The sequence below is a fragment of the Pleurodeles waltl genome, chromosome 6 (genome assembly GCF_031143425.1).
Source record: "Pleurodeles waltl isolate 20211129_DDA chromosome 6, aPleWal1.hap1.20221129, whole genome shotgun sequence".
In the NCBI taxonomy this organism is placed as follows: domain Eukaryota; kingdom Metazoa; phylum Chordata; class Amphibia; order Caudata; family Salamandridae; genus Pleurodeles; species Pleurodeles waltl.
In genome coordinates, this window is record NC_090445.1 from 20,204,710 (window position 1) to 20,225,036 (window position 20,327).

The 20,327-nt window shown below is 49.3% G+C and overlaps 1 protein-coding gene across 5 annotated transcripts in view; it reads left to right on the forward strand.

Annotated features, from left to right (window-relative positions):
- Nucleotides 1–20,327, forward strand: part of FUBP3 (far upstream element binding protein 3) — a 217,507-nt gene that overhangs the window by 117,876 nt on the left and 79,304 nt on the right. For all 5 annotated transcript variants that reach the window (XM_069237058.1, XM_069237062.1, XM_069237059.1 and 2 more), the window contains 2 exons: nucleotides 14,669–14,769; nucleotides 15,232–15,373. In XM_069237058.1, the coding sequence (XP_069093159.1) occupies nucleotides 14,669–14,769; nucleotides 15,232–15,373 (243 nt within the window). The remainder of the gene's footprint in view (nucleotides 1–14,668; nucleotides 14,770–15,231; nucleotides 15,374–20,327) is intronic.

Here is a 20,327-nt window from a genome sequence, read left to right on the forward strand (position 1 = left end):
AGACCCCCATGTTCATTATGAGCGCCTAAATAAGAACTCTAATTCTAAAATGTATGGGGACATGGTCACCATTCCTTTTCCTTATTGTAATACATTGGGTTATTAGTTGCAAAGGAAGCAAGTCCAATGAAAGTGATAGGTCTGTAACTTTCTTTTGGGGTAGCACTTGACTCTCTCCCATAGTAGCCTAGCAGAGCAGTGCAAGCCCTACTCGGGGAGGTGGAATGGGCTAGAAACCTCAACTTGTTAGTATGCAGCAACACTCAAATTATGTATCCATTTCTGGATCAGAACAGATGTCATTCTTACTACCTTGACCTTCCCTGATGCCAGTTCCAACGCTCCCGGCACCACCCGTGCCCCTGGGTGGCGCAGACCCCGTCCTTCTTGCCAACTCTGACATGGATCAGCGTTGCATGACTCCAACCCCTCCAGCAGGTTTTCCCCTTATGTCGGATCCTTATCCTATGGGTTGGGCACAGCGAGGAACTCTATTCTTTAGATTACCAGCTAGAGAACCCTGTGGTCTGGCGAACGGACCTGGGTGAGGCTAGTGGTCCGGACACTTCCCCTGATACTGGCATGCTTTCTCACCATACTTTGGCTACGGAGGAGGGAGAGTCATACTCCATGGTGGTGAGGAGAGTGGCCGAGATATTGGGCCACGAGTTGCCTTCGGTGGCAGTCAGGACTAACCTCCTGACAGAGGTGCTTCAACCAAGATCTTCATCCTCTGAATCCCATTTAATGAAGCCCTCACTGATGTCCTGCTGGGTACCTGGTCCAAACCTAGCACAGGGGCTCCTGTGAACAGGACTATTATCTGCTGCCATTGCCCCGGACAGGGAGTCCAAGAGGGTGGACCAGCTTGGGAAGATGGTTTCTTCGCCAGCCTGCCATTGAGGTCCGTGAACACTGCATGCCTTTTGGGCTGTTATTCCCACATGCTGCGGGATATGGTTGCGCATGTGCTGCGTGTGACCACCTTCGGCAGAAAGGAGGCCTGAGGGCAGAGCACCACTTTGTCAGGTTAGAGGGGACAGGTAGGGAGGCTTAGATGACTGCTTGCAGCTCACTCACCCTGTGGATGGATGTGATGGCAACAAGGAAGGCTGTTTTAGCCTAAGAAGCCTGACAGGACAGTTGTGGAGAGGCTTGAAAGGAGCACATATCAAGGAAGCCAAAACCAAATTCAAGTCCCATTGGGGCATAATGAATGAGGATGGAGGAATCATGCAAGTAAGGATTTGAATAACTAGGGTTGATCAGGGAACTGAAGGATGGCAGACAAATACTGTAGGAAGTTGGCTCTGTATGCACTATATCAAAGTAAGGAGTAGTATGCACAGAGTCCAAGGGTTCCCCTTAGTGGTAAGATAGTGGCAAAAAGAGATAATTCTAATGCTCTATTTTGTGGTAGTGTGGTCGAGCAGTAGGCTTATCAAAGGAATAGTGTTAAGCATTTGTTGTACATACACACAGGCAATAAATGAGGAACACACACTCGGAGACAATTCCAGGCAAATAGGTTTTTGTATAGAAAAATATATTTTCTTAGTTTATTTTAAGAACCACAGGTTCAAATTCTACATGTAATACTTTGCATGAAAGGTATTGCAGGTAAGTACTTTAGGAACTTTGAATAATCACAATAGCATATATACTTTTCAAATAAAACACATATAGCTATTTTAAAACTAGACACTTAGTGCAATTTTCAACAGTTCCTGGGGGAGGTAAGTATTTGTTAGTTTTTGTAGGTAAGTAAACCACCTACGGGGTTCAAGTTTGGGTCCAAGGTAGCCCACCGTTGGGGGTTCAGAGCAACCCCAAAGTTACCACACCAGCAGCTCAGGGCCAGTCAGGTGCAGAGTTCAAAGTGGTGCCCAAAATGCATAGGCTTCAATGGAGAAGGGGGTGCCCCGGTTCCAGTCTGCCAGCAGGTAAGTACCCGTGTCTTCGGAGGGCAGACCAGGGGGGTTTTGTAGGGCACCGGGGGGGGGCACAAGTCCACACAGAAAGTACACCCTCAGCAGTGCGGGGGCGGCCAGGTGCAGTGTGCAAACAAGCGTTGGGTTTGTAATAGGAATCAATGGGAGACCAAGGGGTCTCTTCAGCGGTGCAGGCAGGCAAGGGGGGCTCCTCAGGGTAGCCACCACCTGGGCAAGGGATAGGGCCTCCTGGGGGTCACTCCTGCACTGGAGTTCCCATCCTTCAGGTCCTGGGGGCTGCGGGTGCAGGGTCTTTTCCAGGCGTCTGGATCTGGGAGTCAGGCAGTCACGGTCAGGGGGAGCCTCGGGATTCCCTCTGCAGGATTCCCTCTGCAGGATTCCCTATGCAGGCGTCGCTGTGGGGGTTCAGGGGGGACAACTTTGGTTACTCACAGTCTGAGTCGCCGGGGAGTCCTCCCTGAAGTGTTGTTTCTCCACCAGTCGAGTCGGGGTCGCCGGGTGCAGGGTTGCAAGTCTCACGCTTCTGGCGGGAAACGCTGTTGTCTTTAAGTTGCTCCTTTGGAAACAAAGTTGCAGTCTTGGGTGAACAGGGCCGCTGTTCTCTGGAGTTTCTTGGTCCTTTTAGAGCAGGGCAGTCCTCAGAGGATTCAGAGGTCGCTGGTCCTGGGGAAAGCGTCGCTGGAGCAGTTTTCTTCCGAAGGGGGGAGACAGGCCGGTAGAGCTGGGGCCAAGGCAGTTGGTGTCTCCGTCTTCTCTGCAGGGTTTTTCAGCTCAGCAGTCCTCTTCTTCTTAGGTTGCAGGAATCTGAGTTCCTAGGTTCTGGGGAGCCCTTAAATACTAAATTTAAGGGCGTGTTTAGGTCTGGGGGGTTAGTAGCCAATGGCTACTATCCTTGAGGGTGGGTACACACTCTTTGTGCCTCATCCCTGAGGGGAGGAGGGCACATCCCTATTCCTATTGGGGGAATCCTCCTTCTACAAGATGGAGAATTTCTAAAAGTCAGTCACCTCAGCTCAGGACACCTTAGGGGCTGTCCTGACTGGCCAGTGACTCCTCCTTGTTTTTCTCATTATCTCTCCTGGACTTGCCGCCAAAAGTGGGGGCTGGGTCCAGGGGGGCGGGCATCTCCACTAGCTGGAGTGCCCTGGGGCATTGTAACACGAAGCTTGAGCCTTTGAAGCTCACTGCTAGGTGTTACAGTTCCTGCAGGGGGGGGAGGTGTGAAGCACCTCCACCCAGAGCAGGCTTTGTTTCTGTCCTCAGAGAGCACAAAGGCTCTCACCACATGGGGTCAGAAACTCGTCTCTCAGCAGCAGGCTGGCACAGACCAGTCAGTCCTGCACTGAACAATTGGGTAAAATACAGGAGGCATCTCTAAGATGCCTTCTGTGTGCATTTTTTAAATAAATTCAACACTGGCATCAGTGTGGGTTTATTATTCTGAGAAGTTTGATATTAAACTTCCCAGTATTCAGTGTAGCCATTATGGAGCTGTGGAGTTCGTTTTTGACAGACTCCCAGACCATATACTCTTATGGCTACCCTGCACTTACAATGTCTAAGGTTTTGCTTAGACACTGTAGGGGCATAGTGCTCATGAACTTATGCCCTCACCTGTGGTATAGTGCACCCTGCCTTAGGGCTGTAAGGCCTGCTAGAGGGGTGACTTACCTATGCCATAGGCAGTGTGAGGTTGGCATGGCACCCTGAGGGGAGTGCCATGTCAACTTAGTCATTTTCTCCCCACCAGCACACACAAGCTGTGAAGCAGTGTGCATGTGCTGAGTGAGGGGTCCCTAGGGTGGTATAAGACATGCTGCAGCCCTTAGAGACCTTCCCTGGCATCAGGGCCCTTGGTACCAGGGGTACCAGTTACAAGGGACTTACCTGAGTGCCAGGGTTGTGCCAATTGTGTAGACAAAGGTACAGTTTAGGGAAAGAACGCTGGGGCCTGGTTAGCAGGGCACCAGCACACTTTCAAATCATAACTTAGCATCAGAAAAGGCAAAAAATCAGGGGGGTAACCATGCCAAGGAGGCATTTCCTTACACCACCTATCCATCATCCCTGCTCACTGATTTCTAGAGTTAGGGTTTCCCCTTTCAGGGCCCTAGTTTTGATGCACCTGTGGTCGGGGTTTTTAATGGCTCTGCGTTTCTGCTGTGGAAAGTAATGAAAAACATCGAGCCATTGTGGCACCTATATCATTTCTGGCGAATGTGATAGAAACGACTGATGCACAGATGATCGTCCCTTAACGGGGCGCAGGAGTACAATCAAGAAAAATCTCCAGATACAGACTGATGCCTGGGGAAATTCTAAGGTAAGGAATCTGCAACTAAAATGTCTCTACTAGATAAGGTGTTACCAAAGATAAGTAACATTCTTCTATTCATACTTTAAAAAAAACGTAATGGTATTCCTTAATAGCAAACCTGTGACCTGTTTTACCACGTAGCTTGCATAATGGCTCCTAGTTGGGCACTTCAATTTGTATCTCCTCTACCCCATTCCTAAGGCCGACTCATACTGAAAAATCTAACGCCAGGCAGAGGTTTGCAGCACCCTCATGTGCAAGATAAAAAGGTGTGGGTGGTTTCAACCTACTCGTCAGTACCCCTTTTTCCTCAAACTGGATTTAAAGATATGCATCATTATAGTATCTGTAGGAAGCTTGCCTGGTGTGTGGTGGGTACCTAAGGTACTTACACCTTATACCACGTCCAGGTATCCCCTCTTAGTGAAGTGTAGGCAGTGGCTAGAGGCCAGGCTCTCTAGAGGTAGCTGTGGATGAGCAGCCAAGGCTTATCTAGGAGACGTGCAAAGCTCACGCAAAACCACTGAAAGAAAACTCAGTTGTACAAAAATAAAGGTTCTTTGGTTACACAATACCACAAGATACTAGGAGGACAGCCCTCCAATAGGAGGTAAGTATTACACGGACTATATACACTAATTCTATACACTAGTAAACAGCATTAGGCATAGAAAAGGTTAGAAAACTGTGCAAATGCAGTTAGACAGTGACCCTAGGGGAAGCCCAAAACATTTGCTACAAAGATGGAATGCAAACACAGGACCCCCCACCTAGTTAAGTTGAGTCTGTAGAGGAGAGATGGGGGTACTAGGAAACCTGAAAGGTAAGTACCACAGTGCCCCCTAATGACCAGGAGGAAAGGAGGACATTAATAGATTGACCCCAAACCACCCAAAGTAAGAAAATGTAACACCCAGACAAGACTGCAAGAAACCAGTGGTGGATTCCTGAAGAGGAAGACCTGTGGAAGAAGGAGACCAACTCCAGAAGTCAGAGTCCAGGAGGAGTAGGAGCTACTACCCACCCAGCTGTGGCTGCAAGAGTTGGTTGACGGTAGGATGTAGGCGGTCAAGAATGCAGGCCTGGAGCAGATGAGTTCCTGGAGGATGCAGTCGAAGTCCCACGTGGGATGGAAGATTGCAGTCAGTCAGTGATGTGGAAAAGCCACCAACAAGCCTTGGCAAAGGCAGAAGTCACGGTGAAGCAAAAATGAAGCTGCCGGGGACCAGCAAGGTCCAGGAGGACACAACTCATTTGGAGTGAGTGGGGGGGGAGGGGGGCGCCTCAGCAAGGCAGTGGGTCTAGAGAAGAAGAGGCAGCCTGCCACAGGAGACCCACTTGACAAGGAACCAGCAGTCAAAGGAGCCCACGCAGCACTACTGGAGAAGGGCCCCACGCCGCAGGAGAAGCGCACAGAGGACTGTGCATAGCAGGAAGGAGTGCCAGGGGCTACATGAAGCCTGAAGATCCGTTGGAGATGCAAACAAACCTTGGCAGCTGCAAGAGATGTGGTGCACGGGGGTACTGTCCTGCTTTGGGAGGCAAGGGCTTACCTCCACCAAAGTTGGACAGCTGGCAGAGTACAAAGAGGGCTACTCTGGACCACCACCACCCGCGATGCAGGATCCACGCAGCTCAGGATGAGGAGGTCCACACAGCCGATCGTTGTTGCATTTGTTGCCTGGGAATGCAGGGGTGTGACTCCTTCACTCCAAGGGAGATTTCTTCCTTCTCATGCAGACTGAAGACTTGCCACCCTCGGAGGCTGCATAGCCAGGGAAATGTTGAAGATGGAGGGAGCCGTGGAAAGTGTTGCAAGCAGAGTCTTTGTCATGGATGCAGATTGACGGTTCCTGGAGGGTCCAGTTGCTGTTCCAATGACTAGAAGTAGAGGTTGCAGAGGAGTCCTGCTGGAATCTTGCAAGCCGAAACTGAGGACCCACCCAAAAGAGACCCAAAATAGCCCTGAAAGGAAGGGGGGGATTGGTCACCTAGCCAGGTGGGCACCTGTCATGAGGGGGCACTGACTTCACCTGACTGACATGGCCACTCAGATGTTCCCAGAGGTCCCTGCCAACCTTGGATTCAAGATGGCAGAACCCAGGGACCCTCTGGAAGAGCTCTGGGCACTACCCCTGGGGTGGTGATGTACAGGGGAGTGGTCACTCCCCTTTCCATTGTCAAGTTTTGTGCCAGAGGAGGGGCTGTAGGTCCCTGAACTGGTGTAGACTGGTTTATGCATGGAAGGCTACCCCTCCAAAGCCATGTAACACCTATTTCCAAAGGGAGAGGGTGTAACCTCTCCCCCTCCTCAAAGTAATCCTTTGTTCTGCCTTCTTGGTCTTGAGCTGTTCAAGCAGCAGGAGGGCAGAAACCTGTCTGAGGGATGGCAGCAGCTTGGGCTGCCTGGAAAAAAAAAACAGAAGGCTGGTAGTAGCAATGCTGGGGGTCCTCTAAGGAGCACCCAGAGTGCATGGAAAAATACTTCCAACAGTGTTAACAGTATTGGGGTATAATTCCGACATGTTTGATACCAAACATGCCTAGATTCTGAGTTACCATTATGTAGCTGGACATAGGTAGTGACCTATGTCCAGTACATGGATAAAATGGCGTCCCTGCACTCACGAAGTCCATGAAAATGGAACTGGAGTTCGTTGGGACACCACTTAGTGCAGGGGTGTCCTCACACACATGCACTTGCACCCTTCACGCATGCTGCAGTGGCAGGCCTACAGAACACTTTGCATGGGCTCCCCATGGGTGGCAGCATGCATGCTGCAGCCCGTGGGGATCCCTGGGTACCATATACTAGGAACTTACATGGGACCAGTATGCCAAATGTGGGGTGTAAGTAACAAAGTTACCAAGTTAGAAAGGAGAGAGCATAATAATTGGGGTCCTGGTTAGCAGGATCCCAGTGAACACTGACAAACTGGCAAAATGTGGTTGGAGGGGAGAAACAATGCATAAGAGGCTACTTTCCGACAGTATCCTTAGAGATATCTGAACTATATGGTTGGGGTTTTTGGTGTCCATAAGTGTTTTGAACCCTCTTTCTGATGGTTTCGTCTAACCAGTTTCTTCTAACCACAGAATGCCCACGTTGTGAAATTCCTAGGTGCCAGGCTGGGTCTGGAGTTTTTTTTTTTTTTTGTCAGCAGTTCCCTTGTGAGCCAGTGGGTGGAGTTGTGTAGCTCTACCAGAGCTGCATACATCTTCCTCCCCTGCACATTGAAGTCTGATCTTTTTTTTCTCTGCCTTCTGCGCGCCTATGTGATTTTTTTTTTTCTCCGTTTGACAGAACGTATCTTTCAAAATGTTAACAGTGTGCAAGGGGCATATTTTCCCCTAAAACTGCAGGCGTTTAACCCTACAAGGACGGCCATAAGCAGATGTTGATGAATGACCCTATTCAAATTCCTCACATGCCTCTAAGTTGAGTAACTACTTCTCCAGGTTAACCCCAAACACTATCGGGTATCAACAATAGGCAAAGCGCTGTCTCAACACCACCAGAAAACTTGTAAGGGCTGGTCTTTCTCAAAGTAGAGGACAGGTGCATTCTTACTCCCGATGCCGCTCTCTGGAGAGGTCCTCTTTTGATCCACATCGTTGGGTAAGGAAAAATACAAAGAAATTGGACTCTCTGACTCCTTGGCCAATGCCAAGTCTTGACCGCTCAATCAGTGCAGAGATTCTTGCCTGTTGCTGTGCATCTGCACAAGCGCAAATGCCAGAGGGGAAAAAAGATTGGTGGAGGTGGATTCTTAGAGTCTAAAAGGACAAAGTCCTGCCCACTTCAACTGCAGATAGCTATCCAACCCCAGTTGGGGTCAAATGGGATATTATCACTACAACAGTTTTCAGGTGCAGAACCACATAATTGTGGTGATGATGGTGATGATTGAGATGGCGATTCCTAACCAATGGACTAGACTTGGCCCTTCCACGGAGGGGTTTATCATCTTTTGCAATGGTCATCAGGAGGGCTGTTGAAGTCCTCAACCTTCAGCTGCCATCAGTAGAGGTCAAAACTAATGTTCTCTCAGAAGTCCTGCACACCAAGCAGACTTTTCTATTGCCACTCCTTCCATTCATCAAGCCACAACATAGTGACCACTTAAGCGAAATCTGGATCTTACCTGCCTGCAAAAAGGCAGATTGTCAGACAGCATGGACCTGCTCCAGGGAAACCCATCTTTCCTCCACAGGATCCTACTCCTGACTCGTTAAGTGCAGTTCAACACTAGCAGGTTGAATCCCCAGTCTTTCCCTACTGCACCCCCAGATAGGGAGGCCTTGGAGAAAAGGTAAGCCTAGTCAGCTCAAGTTGCCTCTTAAAAATGTTACTCACACGCATTATCTGACAGGGTGAGTGACATCTTAACCACAGTCCCTGGTGAGTTTCACTCCAGTTTGGCCCAGATCAGACTAGATGCTGCGAAGTCAGTCATGAGAACAGGGCTGTACACCACCAGTTGCTTGCGTAGTGCAGTCACTATTACCATACCTGGATGAGATCCAAGGGCTTCTCCAGCGAAGTCCAGCCGTCACGGACGGCATGTCATTTGATGCCACCTGCCTCTTCGGAGACAAAGCTTCAAAGAAAGCAAAGCCACAGCACACTCCCTTTGCCTTTCAATGCCCTGCAGCATTAGCCTTAATACCATTGCCCTTTTTCAAGGTTTTAGAGCGGGCATCCAGCAGAGGCAACACCAGGGCCTACCTCCTGAGCAACAGACTTCCCAAACATTCCTAGGTAGAGGTCGGGGATCCAGCCAACTGCATCGAGCCTCATAGTGGCAATGCACTGCCTAGTCTCTGCCTCCCCCCCCACCCCTGCAAAAAATACCTGCAACACCCTTCTCCCCCAGCTGCCACTCCAGATCTCTGGAGCTTGCGCTTGGAGATACATGGTCACTCGGTTGGAGGTAGGATAAGATATTACCTCCAAGGGTGACAAACCATCCTGTCCGACAGATAGCGTCTTAGCATTGTCCAGAATGGATATGCGCTACCCCCACCCCCACCCACCCCCTGCAAACCTATTAACTTGCATGTTTATGGGTTTTTACCAGCTCTTCTCTAATCTTTTCCCATACTGGGAAAGGTTAGATATTTACTCCTTAAAACTTCTTCCAGGGTTGGGAAACAAGTGATTGGAGAGAAAGTGAACTTGTGAACACAACGTATTTTCACATGGATAAACCTGCATATTTACTTGTGCTAAAATCCAGTTCATACATTTTCTAGGAGTATGATTTCCTTGTCTACTTCTGTAAATTCTTGTGAATTCATGAAATATGTAATCTGCACAAATGCAAAGACATACCATGGAAGCACTTTTGTGACTTTTATTAGGCCCCTAATTAGATCTGGTGTGCGCCAAGATCTTTTGTTTTTATTAAAATTCCATCTCTCTATCCTTATATTTGATGCCTTCACTGCGAGTGATAGCAATCCGCTCTTTCACAGGGACCATACTGGGGCAGAGTCTCTTTGTTTAGGGCCAGAAACTACTGTGGCTATGTGTGCTTTTTTGATACCAAAAATAGTTTGGCTTTTTGCAAATGTTTGTTACAATGTTGGGGGCACGGTAGCTCCACAGCAATAAAGTTTTACAAAAGCATTGTAAAAGTAAGACTTGCATTGACAAAACCAAAAGACTGACCACCAGTGCCAGACCTTTTGGTTTTGCCAATGCTTTGTTTTATTTTCATGTTTGACATAATCTTGTTTAAACTGGTTTCACAGATTATTTTTCCCCCATTAGGAATGTTTTTGCAAATACTACCATGCATTAAAACATTTTACTCAAAGATGCTTCAAAGAAATGGTACCTACAATTTCACAGTAATTTAGCAAACGTTTTTGCTGCATTTTTTTGTGAGAATTTTATTGAAAGCAGTCATCACAAATGATTTCAAGCTTCTGCAAATATTTGCATCTAATCAGAGCATTCTGGGAGCATTACATTTAGCTTCATTGTAAAACTTTGCAAACTTATATGCACTTCTTTTAATTCTAGAACCACTGTCAGTAGTGCATTCCGAGCTTACAACCTGTTTTTAGAGCGCTCTCCCTAATAATAAAGGCTTTGCATTAATGAATACAAGCACAAACACCGTAAAGACTGACACAAATATTACCTCAACTGCAGACAATTTCCTTCCCTGCTCCATAATGTGGTACTGTAAAGTGTCTGCCAAAGGGTTTGTGCTGCAGGAGGTTGAGCCTACTTGGCCAAAGGACAAAATAAATATGAAAACTTGTCCTTCATCCCAAACAATATGTCCTGTGTGTCGGGCTATAGGAATTCCACACACCTGCAAGAGTGCTATAAAGAATGACCGCATAAGAGATGAGAACTGGATGCTTCTCCCGCCATTATTTACTGGTGCTGATTAAGGATGGAGAACTTAGTTTTAGCTTATACTTTGCCATCTGAAATGTTTTCCTGAAAAAAGGGAGAAGAAAAAATTCTGAATGCTCATCCTGGCCCTAGCTCAGTCTGCCCTGGGTGATGGTGTTGGATTTGCTGAATGCTTACATCCACATCCACATCCTTATCCTACACTCAAGTGTTGCCTGCGAATCTAAGTGGGACACAGGCATTTCCAAGTTTTCTGTGCTCCTTTGGCCTCACTGATGTCCGTGGGGAGTTCAGAGAAGTGATGGTAGCTGCACATCTTTGGAGGTTCAGAATACCAGTCTTCACGTACATTGACGCTTGGCTGTTAAGGGCAGGCTCACCTCCGTTGTTGACCGTCGTGGCAAACCTGCTGACATCTTTTGCTTTTTCAGTCAACATGCTGAAGCCCCACCTGGCTCCTTTAAGGCTCTGTCATCTGATCCGTTGTGGATGCGGTGCAATTTCTAGCCTTTCCTCCAAATGAATAGAGTTCAGCACATTCCAGCTATGATCCTGATTTTTCAGCCTTTCGCCTGGGTCTTAGAGTGGCTCTGAGTATTCTTGGCCTCCTGCATTCTGCTAGTGGACAAATTCCCGGTGGCACATGAAGGCTCTGCAGTGGGGTCTGAAGTCTCATTGAGCTCAGCACCAGTGGAACCTTTTGGATTCCATCCAGCTAATGGGGGAGGCTACAAAACATCTGCAGTGGTGGTTTGTAGAATGCATTTGGACTGGCAAATCTCTCTACCCAGCCCTGAGCTGACTCTAACTAATGCATTGTTGCTGGGTTGAGGAGTTCACCTGACAGCGGTAGAGATCAGAGGGCTCTGGCAGACTCTGCTCCACATCAGTCTGCTGCATTTGCTGGCTATCTGCTTCGCACTCAAAGCGTTCCTCTTGTCCAAGGGTGAATGGATGCAGGTCCTCACGGACAAAACTACCTGTATGTGGTACTGCAACAATCAGGGCGGTGTGGGCTTCTCGGCCCTATGCCAGGAGGTATACATCTCTGGAACTGGCCAAGTGGTCATACAGTATCAGAGGTGAGCTTTAAACACCAGGGCAGACTATCTCAGCATTGCCTAGCGGATCACAAATGGCGATTACATTCAGAGTTATTGCAGAGCTCCTTCCTGCAATGGGAAGAACCCTGGCTTGATCCTTTTTGCCACTGCAGAGGATGTGCATTGTCCAAGCTTTTGTGAGTTAGAGTTCCCACAATTGTTTTCCCTCAAACTTTTTCTGACTGGAATGGAGCTTAGACTCCTACACTTTCCCAGCCTTACCTCTTTGGTTCAAAGTTCTGAAGGTCAGGAACAACTAGGTCAAGTATCTTGGACTGGGCCAGGAGAGAGTGGTTCCTGGATCTTCTGGCCATGGGCATCTGAACTTTGAACCAGCTGCCGCTTCTGTAGGATCCCTTGGTAGCAGCAGCATGGCAAAGTCCTTTATCCTGGCCTACACAACTTCTAACTCCATGCAGGAAGATTGAGCAGTGACATTTGACTGCTTTTGATGTCGCTCCCTTGGTAGCAGATGTCATTAAGGTGTTCATCCTCCACAACCTTCAACGCTGGACGCTGTAAAAAGTTGTGACTTGGTGTACTACTCGGATATCCAAACTTTATAAGCCCAGTTATCTGATCTGTTGTCTGTTCTGTCTCTGGCACAGCAAAGACTTGATGTGGCTACTGTTAGACTGAAGAACCTTTCAGCCTTGCTACAGTTACCTGATCAGCCATCATTATTCAAATCACCTGTTGTGATATGTTTTTGAATGGACTGACCCACATGTTTCCGCCCAAATCCTCTGAGATGCCACTGTGGAACATACATTTGGTCCTCTTCATGCACACCCCATTCAAGCTGAAGCAGAGCTGTTCTCTGCATCTCCTATCTCTGAAGACAGTTTTCCTCATAACCGTGACTTCAGCTTGTTGCATGAGTAGCAAGCACGGTCTGTCCAGGAACCATATACCTCCTTCTCAAACAATCTGGTGCTCAGAATGATGGCACCATTTCTGCCAAAAGTTGGACAGTGTCACCTTTTTAGATGTTCTTTGTTTCACCTCATTCATCCAAAGAGAGGCCACCAGGTGCGGCCTGTCCGAATGGGCCACGCTCCCCTCCTTTTGCCCCTCATGAAGAGGTCACAGGTCCTATGGGCTTGACCTCCTTGGCTCAGCAAAGGTCACCGAGGGGCAGGGCCTCGAGGCACGAGAGAAGTCACCCATTGACTCTGACCTGAGCGCTTCAGGTTTAAGGCCTGAAGCGCCCAGGACGAGTGTCAATCAGTGACACTTCGTCATAGAGTGGGGTGGGATCAGCAGTCTCACCGACTCTATCCCATTCTATGACGAAGTTGGGACTGCTGCCTTCCCTCAATGGCAGACCTAAGGTCACCCAGTGAGGAAAGGCAGCAGTCCCAACCCTCCTGGGACCTCCCAGCTGAAGGTAATTATTTTTTTTTATTAAACGCATGTTTGCAGCGCGTATGTTTGATTGGATCTCAAAAGTTCCCCAAGGTTCTGTATTGCTTGTACCAACAAAAAAAAAATACATCTCGTGGATGATCGGGTCTTTCTGGCGTTTGCAAGAGCAAAGAAAAGCACTGCAGAAAAGAAACATCTCTAGATGGGTGGTGCTCGGTATAAACATTTGTTGTACATGGGTAAAGAAACAATCCCCAGAAGGTTTGAGGGCCTTGTACACCAGGGCCATGTGTGCCCCCAGAGTCAGTGTTTGAAGTGCACTTATCACACCGCTACGTGGGTGTCTGCACATGTTCACCACGCACTACTGCTTGGATAGCCAGATCTGTCGAGGGACACATTGCCTTTTAGTCCTGCAGGACTTTCCGGTCTAGGCCATTCCACAGACTCCTCTAACTTGAAGTACTATTTTTCATTTCTCTGCAGAGTGTAAATCTGGGTTGTAAGTATCCTTCAGAAGTACAAGTTACTTACCTTCAGTAACACGCGTTCTGGTGGCTACTCAGCCTCACCACAGATTCCTCACTGATCCACCCACCATTCTGTTCTGCGGAATGGACTTATTTTTCCATCTAATAAGATTCCAATTTAGAGTCTACACAATGTTAACACTCTGCAGCCGATGGCACGGACAGCATCAGAAAAGAAACTGACATCAGTGTGCAGGGTTTGTGGCTGTGTGTGGCTCTGTCATTTCAGGGGCAGGGACGGGGTCGATGCAGACCTGTGGGTCTTCAGATTCAGTGTGGCGCCGTGGGGATAGTCAGAAGGTGAGAAATCTGCAGTTAGAACAGACACTAGAAAGAGTGTTACTGAAGCAAAGTGACTTGTCTCAGGATGGCACTGTGGTTAACATGGCCAGCATTGTACTGCTTGTGTTGGACTGAAATTCTTTAATTGATATGCCCATGTTCCGAATTGCATCGGGGGTGATGGGCGGCAGAGTAAGAAGTTTGGGTGCTAACCTCAATGCCGGAAGACTTAAGGGGGGGGAGGGTTCTCTTGCTGATGCCCCACAACACCTCGAAGGATGAATCTTGAACATGCGTGGACTGCTGGGCTGACATTTGTGGAGCTTCATTTGTTTTCCCCTTTTATTAAGCAATAACTTCTGTTCCAGTGCCTTGAGCGAGGACATAATTGAGGAGGTTACAGGATACCTCTCTGGTCCTGAGCTGTAACAAAAACATTACATTCTGACAGTAGTAGTCTTGGTTGAGTTCATTCGATTTTACAAACAACCCTCAATACGATTTCCCAGTGACGTGGAGCAATCTGGTACCCCAGTATTTCGGGTGACGGGGGGGGGGGGGATTGCAGGTTTAAAGCTTCCTCTCCTGGAGTCAAAACCATGAGTACCTCTGACTCAGTGTGGTGCTGCAGGTGTGAGTTTTGAATCTCTTCTGTGCGGTTTGAGGGCCTGAGGAGAATGGCTTTCCTTTCTTTTTTCTGAAAGTCTGACAATTTGACTCGTTTCCTTTTCGTTCTCCAGATGACGGCATCAGTCCTGAGCGTGTGGCACAGGTCATGGGACTACCAGATCGATGTCAGCACGCTGCACACATCATCAATGAGCTCATTTTAACAGCACAGGTGAGTCCCACAAACCAAAAGGCATATGAGGCAAAGCTGGAAGTCTTTGTGGGTGGGGAGACTGGATTTACTGCTTGTAGAGAAGCTTCGGTGATTGTGGACAGATTAGCCCGAGACAGCGTTAGTTTGGAGGGTTGTAATTTGGTGACGTGTGAGATGGTCTATTTAGGGAGATGCCATATTGCACACCAAGCAGGAAGATGTCATTTTGAGGGAGCTTTGGGTCTGTTGAGCGATCAAATGTATTGTCTTTAGCTGGACTTGTCCTGATGTATCTGGAATCTTGAGCTCTGCCTTTGATTCTTCTCTCCCCCCCCCCCCCAAACTCCAAGTACAGCAGTGTTCAGAACTAATGTAACTCAGGATCTGCTGAAAGCCATTTTATCCAGCTCCAGTGTAGGTACTATTTGAACCAACCCCTTTGCACATCACTCTCACTTCTCCCTGCCCTTTCTCTATCAGGAACGTGATGGTTTTGGAAGCCTTGCTGCTGCTCGAGGGAGAGGACGGAGCCGCATGGATTGGAGTATCGGTACTCCGGGTGGCATGCAGGAGATCACTTACTCTGTGCCAGCTGACAAATGCGGTCTGGTGATCGGCAAAGGTAGGAGTGCGCTGGGTTAAAGTGATGTTTGTAGGAAAGTACCCTCTTTTAGGTATTGTTAGCCCGACCTTCTGCTTGTCCGTGTGCTTAGACTGTTTCCACAGTAATTGTGCTGTCTCCCTCTAAATTTGGTTGCCTAGGACTTTGTGCACTCCTCAATTAGCATACTGGTGCCCCCCTCATAAGTCCGTAGTACATGGTACTTGGGTAACCAGGGTATTGGGGCGCCAGGGGTTCCCCATAAGCTGCAGCATGTATTGTGCCGCCCATGTAAAATGTTTCTTCAGGCCTGCCAATGCAGCCGGCGTGAAAAGATGCATGCACCCTTTCACCACAGGTCACTGTAAGTCACCCCTGTGGTAGGCTCTCCTAGCCCAGAGATCAGGTTGCAGGTCCGAGTGTGAGGGCGTGCCTGCATGAGCAGAGTTGCCCCTGCAAACTCCAGTTCCATTACACTGGACTTCGTAAGTGAGAAGCCATTTTACCCGTGTACAAGTAACTCCGAACCTGGACATGTTTGGTATCAAACATGTCGGAATCATACCCCAATACTGTTGCCAATATTGATTACATGATTCCTTGCACTCTGGGGGCTCTTTAGAGGGCCCCTAGTATTGCTCCTACCCCTCTTCTGCTGTTTTCCAGGCAGCCTGTGCTGCTGCCACCCCTCAGACAGGTTTCTGCCCCCCCTGCTGCTTGACCAGCTCAGGCAGGGGAAGGCAGAACAAAGGATTTCCTGTGGGGGAGGGAGGCAACACCCTCTCCCTTGGAAATAGGTGTTACAAGGATTGGGAGGGGAAGCCTCTCCAAGCCACCGGTATGCTTTGAAGGACACAGTCGGTGCCCTCCTTGCATAAATCAGATTGCACCAGTCCAGGGACCCCGGTCCTGCTCTGGCGCAAAACTGGACAAAGGAAAAGGGAGTGACCACTCCCTTGTCCATTACCACTCCAAGGGTGGTGCCCAGAGCTCCTCCAGGTGGCCACTTGATTCTGCCATCTTGAAACCAAGATGTGCAGAGGCCCTGGGAGCATCGGACTGGCCAGGCAGGTGACGTCACCAACCCTTCCTGATAGGTGGTCACGTTGCAGGTGACCAATCCCCCTTTTAGGACTATTTAGGGGCTGCCTTGCGGGTGTGCAAGACTCCACCAGGACTCCCCTACATTGTTTACTTTGACTTCTGGCCACTGGAACCGCAACTGGACACTTCAGGAACCGACAAAACTGCAACTCGGACGATGACTTCGCTTTGCAACCTTGTTTCTCCTGCTCCTTCCAGCAACCGCAACATTTCCCAGGCTGTGCATCCTCTGGAGTCGGCAAGACTTCAGCCTGCAGCAAGAAGGAATCTCCCTTGGAGTGAAGGAGTCACTCCCTTACGTCTGGAGGCACCTACATCAGCGCCACCTGTCTTTGAGGATCTGCTCTCCTCTGGAACTGCCTGGATCCTGCATCACAGGTGGTGGTCTGGAGTGGTCCCCTTGGTCCTCTCTGCCAGCTGACCAAATTGGCGGACAGTGAGCCCTTGTCTCTCCTTGCAGGACAGTACCCCTGTGCACTGTGACTTTTGCAGCTACCAAGGCTTGTATCTCCTGCTCGAAGGGATCTTCAGGCTCCAAGTAGCCCCTAGCCCTGACCCCATGACCACTCCTGCCAAGCACAGTCTCCTCTCTAATGCTCCAGTGGAGTGGAAATCCTCTTCAGGTGTGCTGACTGGGCCTCACTGACTTTTCTGTGTGTGATGCCAGTGGGTTGCCTGTGGGAGCTGCAACTTCTGTTGTCACCCCGGACTCTCCTCCAAGGATCGAGTCCCCTGGGCCTTGCTGGGCCTCTTCATCCTTGCAACTCTTCTTTTGATCCTCTTGCATTTGCCAAGGCTTGGTAGTTCTCCTACACCATAGACCAACTGCAACCCAAGAACCAACGTGGGACACCCTCTGCACTGCTGCAAGGACACCTCTTCAGCTCCTGGGCTCCACAGCTGATCTTCATCTTCCCTCGTCGACCTGGATCTTGATCCACAGAAGGATGGGCCGTGGCTCCTGCCCCATCTGGACACCATCGTGGACTGGACTCTGTCCCCTTGTTTTGCAGGTCCTCTTCTTTCAGAATCCACTGTTGGTTTCTTCTGCTCTTGCACAATCCTTTTTCTAAGTCCTCCTGTCAGTCCTTGGGAAGACCAGGTACTTACCTCTGCTCTCCAGTTCACTGGGCGAGTCACTTAGGTACTCGCCTCTTGTGGGGCGCTAGTTCTTCCTGCTCCCCTCTAACAACTCCATATACTTGAGTGGGGGGGGACTTACCTTCGCATTTCACTTTTAGTATATGGTTCGGCACTCTCCTAGGACCGTTACTATTTTTACCATTATGGCCAAGGGTTCTTGTTTCTAAGCTAATTTCTGATTGTGTATATCTATAGTGTGTACTTACTTCCAGTTGGGGGACTGCCTATAAGTAATCTGTAACACTGTGTGGTTCTTTAATGTGTGTAAGTGCTGTGTAAATACAGTGGTATTGCATGAGCTTTGCATGTCTCCTAGATAAGCCTTGGCTTCTCATCCACAGCTACCTCTAGAGAGCCCTGGCTTCTAGACACTGCCTACACTTCACTAATGGGGGTCGGCCGGACTTGTTATAAGGTACCAACACCATAGGTGTCCACCACACACCAGGCCAGCTTCCTACAGCGTGTGCCTCTATACCTGAAAAGCATTGTTCAGCTCTCAGGAAAGCCTTGTATGATTAAGAAAAACGTGTGACCTGATTCAGAAGTGTTCTCATAGCCATTCTTTGTAAAAGGTGCACCAGGAGAATTTTTATTGTTTTTATTTTTTTTTTGACTGCACAAGCAGGGAAACTTTGAAATCAGTCTCGGCAAAAATCAAACATTCGAACACACCTGAAATTCAGGAAGTAAAGAGCTGGGTCATGCCATAGTGAAGGCTTGCGGTGGGCTTGTGAAGATTATTCAATCAGCAGCAGTTGCCTGCAGATGGATAAGTAATCCTTCTGCTGCCTCTGGACGTCCCTCTAGGCAGGCACCTCTGCTGTGTATATCCAGCAGTGCGTGCTGGTGGCTTATTCTGCAGTGCCCCTGGATTGATGCTGTGGAGTGCCCTCTAAGCCAGTACCTAAACTGTATTGACCCCATTCAAGCCCCAATTGCTACCTGGCCAATCACAGGTGGTTAAGTCACCCTGGCTCTTTCTAGCACATTAATCCTGCCTGTAACTAGTGCATGTTTAGAAATGGACTCCCAATTACTTTTAACCCCCGCCATAGGAAGTTCTCTAGATTCATACCCCTCACCCATGGTTTGGGGTAAGCTCTACTGTGCGCTCCTGTCTGCCATTGCACCCCTGGATGCAGCAATTTAAGGGGGGATATGAGCACCACTTAGGTCACTCACGCATGATGTCAATCCCCTTCCCACGTATGCCCCACTGCAGTCCATGCTAGTGGTGCAGGAACAGTTTTCAGGGGAGCGTGGTGCTGCAGTCAGGGTTACATCACTGACGTCAGACTTCGAAAAATCCAAGCGCCACAAAGAATGGGTGTATCAAATGTGCCAGTGGCGCCCATTCAGCAGGAGGGTGGTAAGGGTGTGGTATGTCGCCAGTGGCGTGCATTCAGCAGGAGGGTGGTAAGGGTGTGGTATGTCGCCAGTGGCACGCATTCAGGAGGAGGGTGGTAAGGGTGTGGTATGTCGCCAGTGACGTGCATTCAGCAGGAGGGTGGTAAGGGTGTGGTATGTCGCCAGTGGGGCGCATTCAGCAGGAGGGTGGTAAGGGTGTGGTATGTCGCCAGTGGCGCGCATTCAGCAGGAGGGTGGTAAGGGTGTGGTATGTCGCCAGTGACGTGCATTCAGCAGGAGGGTGGTAAGGGTGTGGTATGGTGCCAGTGACGCGCATTCAGCAGGAGGGTGGTAAGGGTGTGTGTGGTATGTCGACAGTGGCGCGCATTCAGCAGGAGGGTGGTAAGGGTGTGGTATGTCGACAGTGACGCGCATTCAGCAGGAGGGTGGTAAGGGTGTGGTATGTCGACAGTGACGCGCATTCAGCAGGAGGGTGGTAAGGGTGTGGTATGTCGCCAGTGGCGCGCATTCAGCAGGAGGGTGGTAAGGGTGTGTGTGGTATGTCGCCAGTGACACGCATTCAGCAGGAGGGTGGTAAGGGTGTGTGGTATGTCGCCAGTGGCGTGCATTCAGCAGGAGCGTGGTATGGGTGTGGTATGTCGCCAGTGACGCGCATTCAGCAGGAGGGTGGTAAGGGGGTGGTATGTCGCCAGTGATGCCCATTCAGCAGGAGGGTGGTAGATTGCCAGTGGGGCGTTTTGGTGCACAACGATGCAAACATATCCCTAAAGCGTGGTGTGTAGCACACTGGCATTTACTGAAGCACTCTTTCCATTGAAATTACAAAACAAAATTGCACTGGGGTGTGGTGTTACTGATACAACTGGGTGTCCAAAAAATGTATTGAAATTTGGTGTTCGATGGCATCTGTCGCTGTAGATACGCATGTTCTGCAATAGCTTGCCATCTGGTGTTGGGCCGGAGTGTTACAAGTTGTTTTTCTTCGAAGAAGTCTTTCGAGTCACGGGACCGAGTGACTCCTCCTTTTGTCTCCATTGCGCATGGGCGTCGACTCCATCTTCGATTGTTTTTTTTCCGCCATCGGGTTCGGACGTGTTCCTGTCGCTCCGAGTTTCGGAACGGAAAATTAGCTAATTTCGGAAGATTTTCGTCGGTATTGTTGCGTTCGGGATCGGCGTACTTACATTCCACACCGCATCGAAGAGCTCCGGTGCCCTTCGGGGTAGTTTTTCGATCCTCCGTCGGGGCCTGGTCGGCCCGACCGCGTGCTGAAGAACGCCGATGGAACGGACCCCGTTCCGTTTCTGCCCCAAATGCCACAATAAGTACCCTTACACAGACCAACACTTGGTCTGCA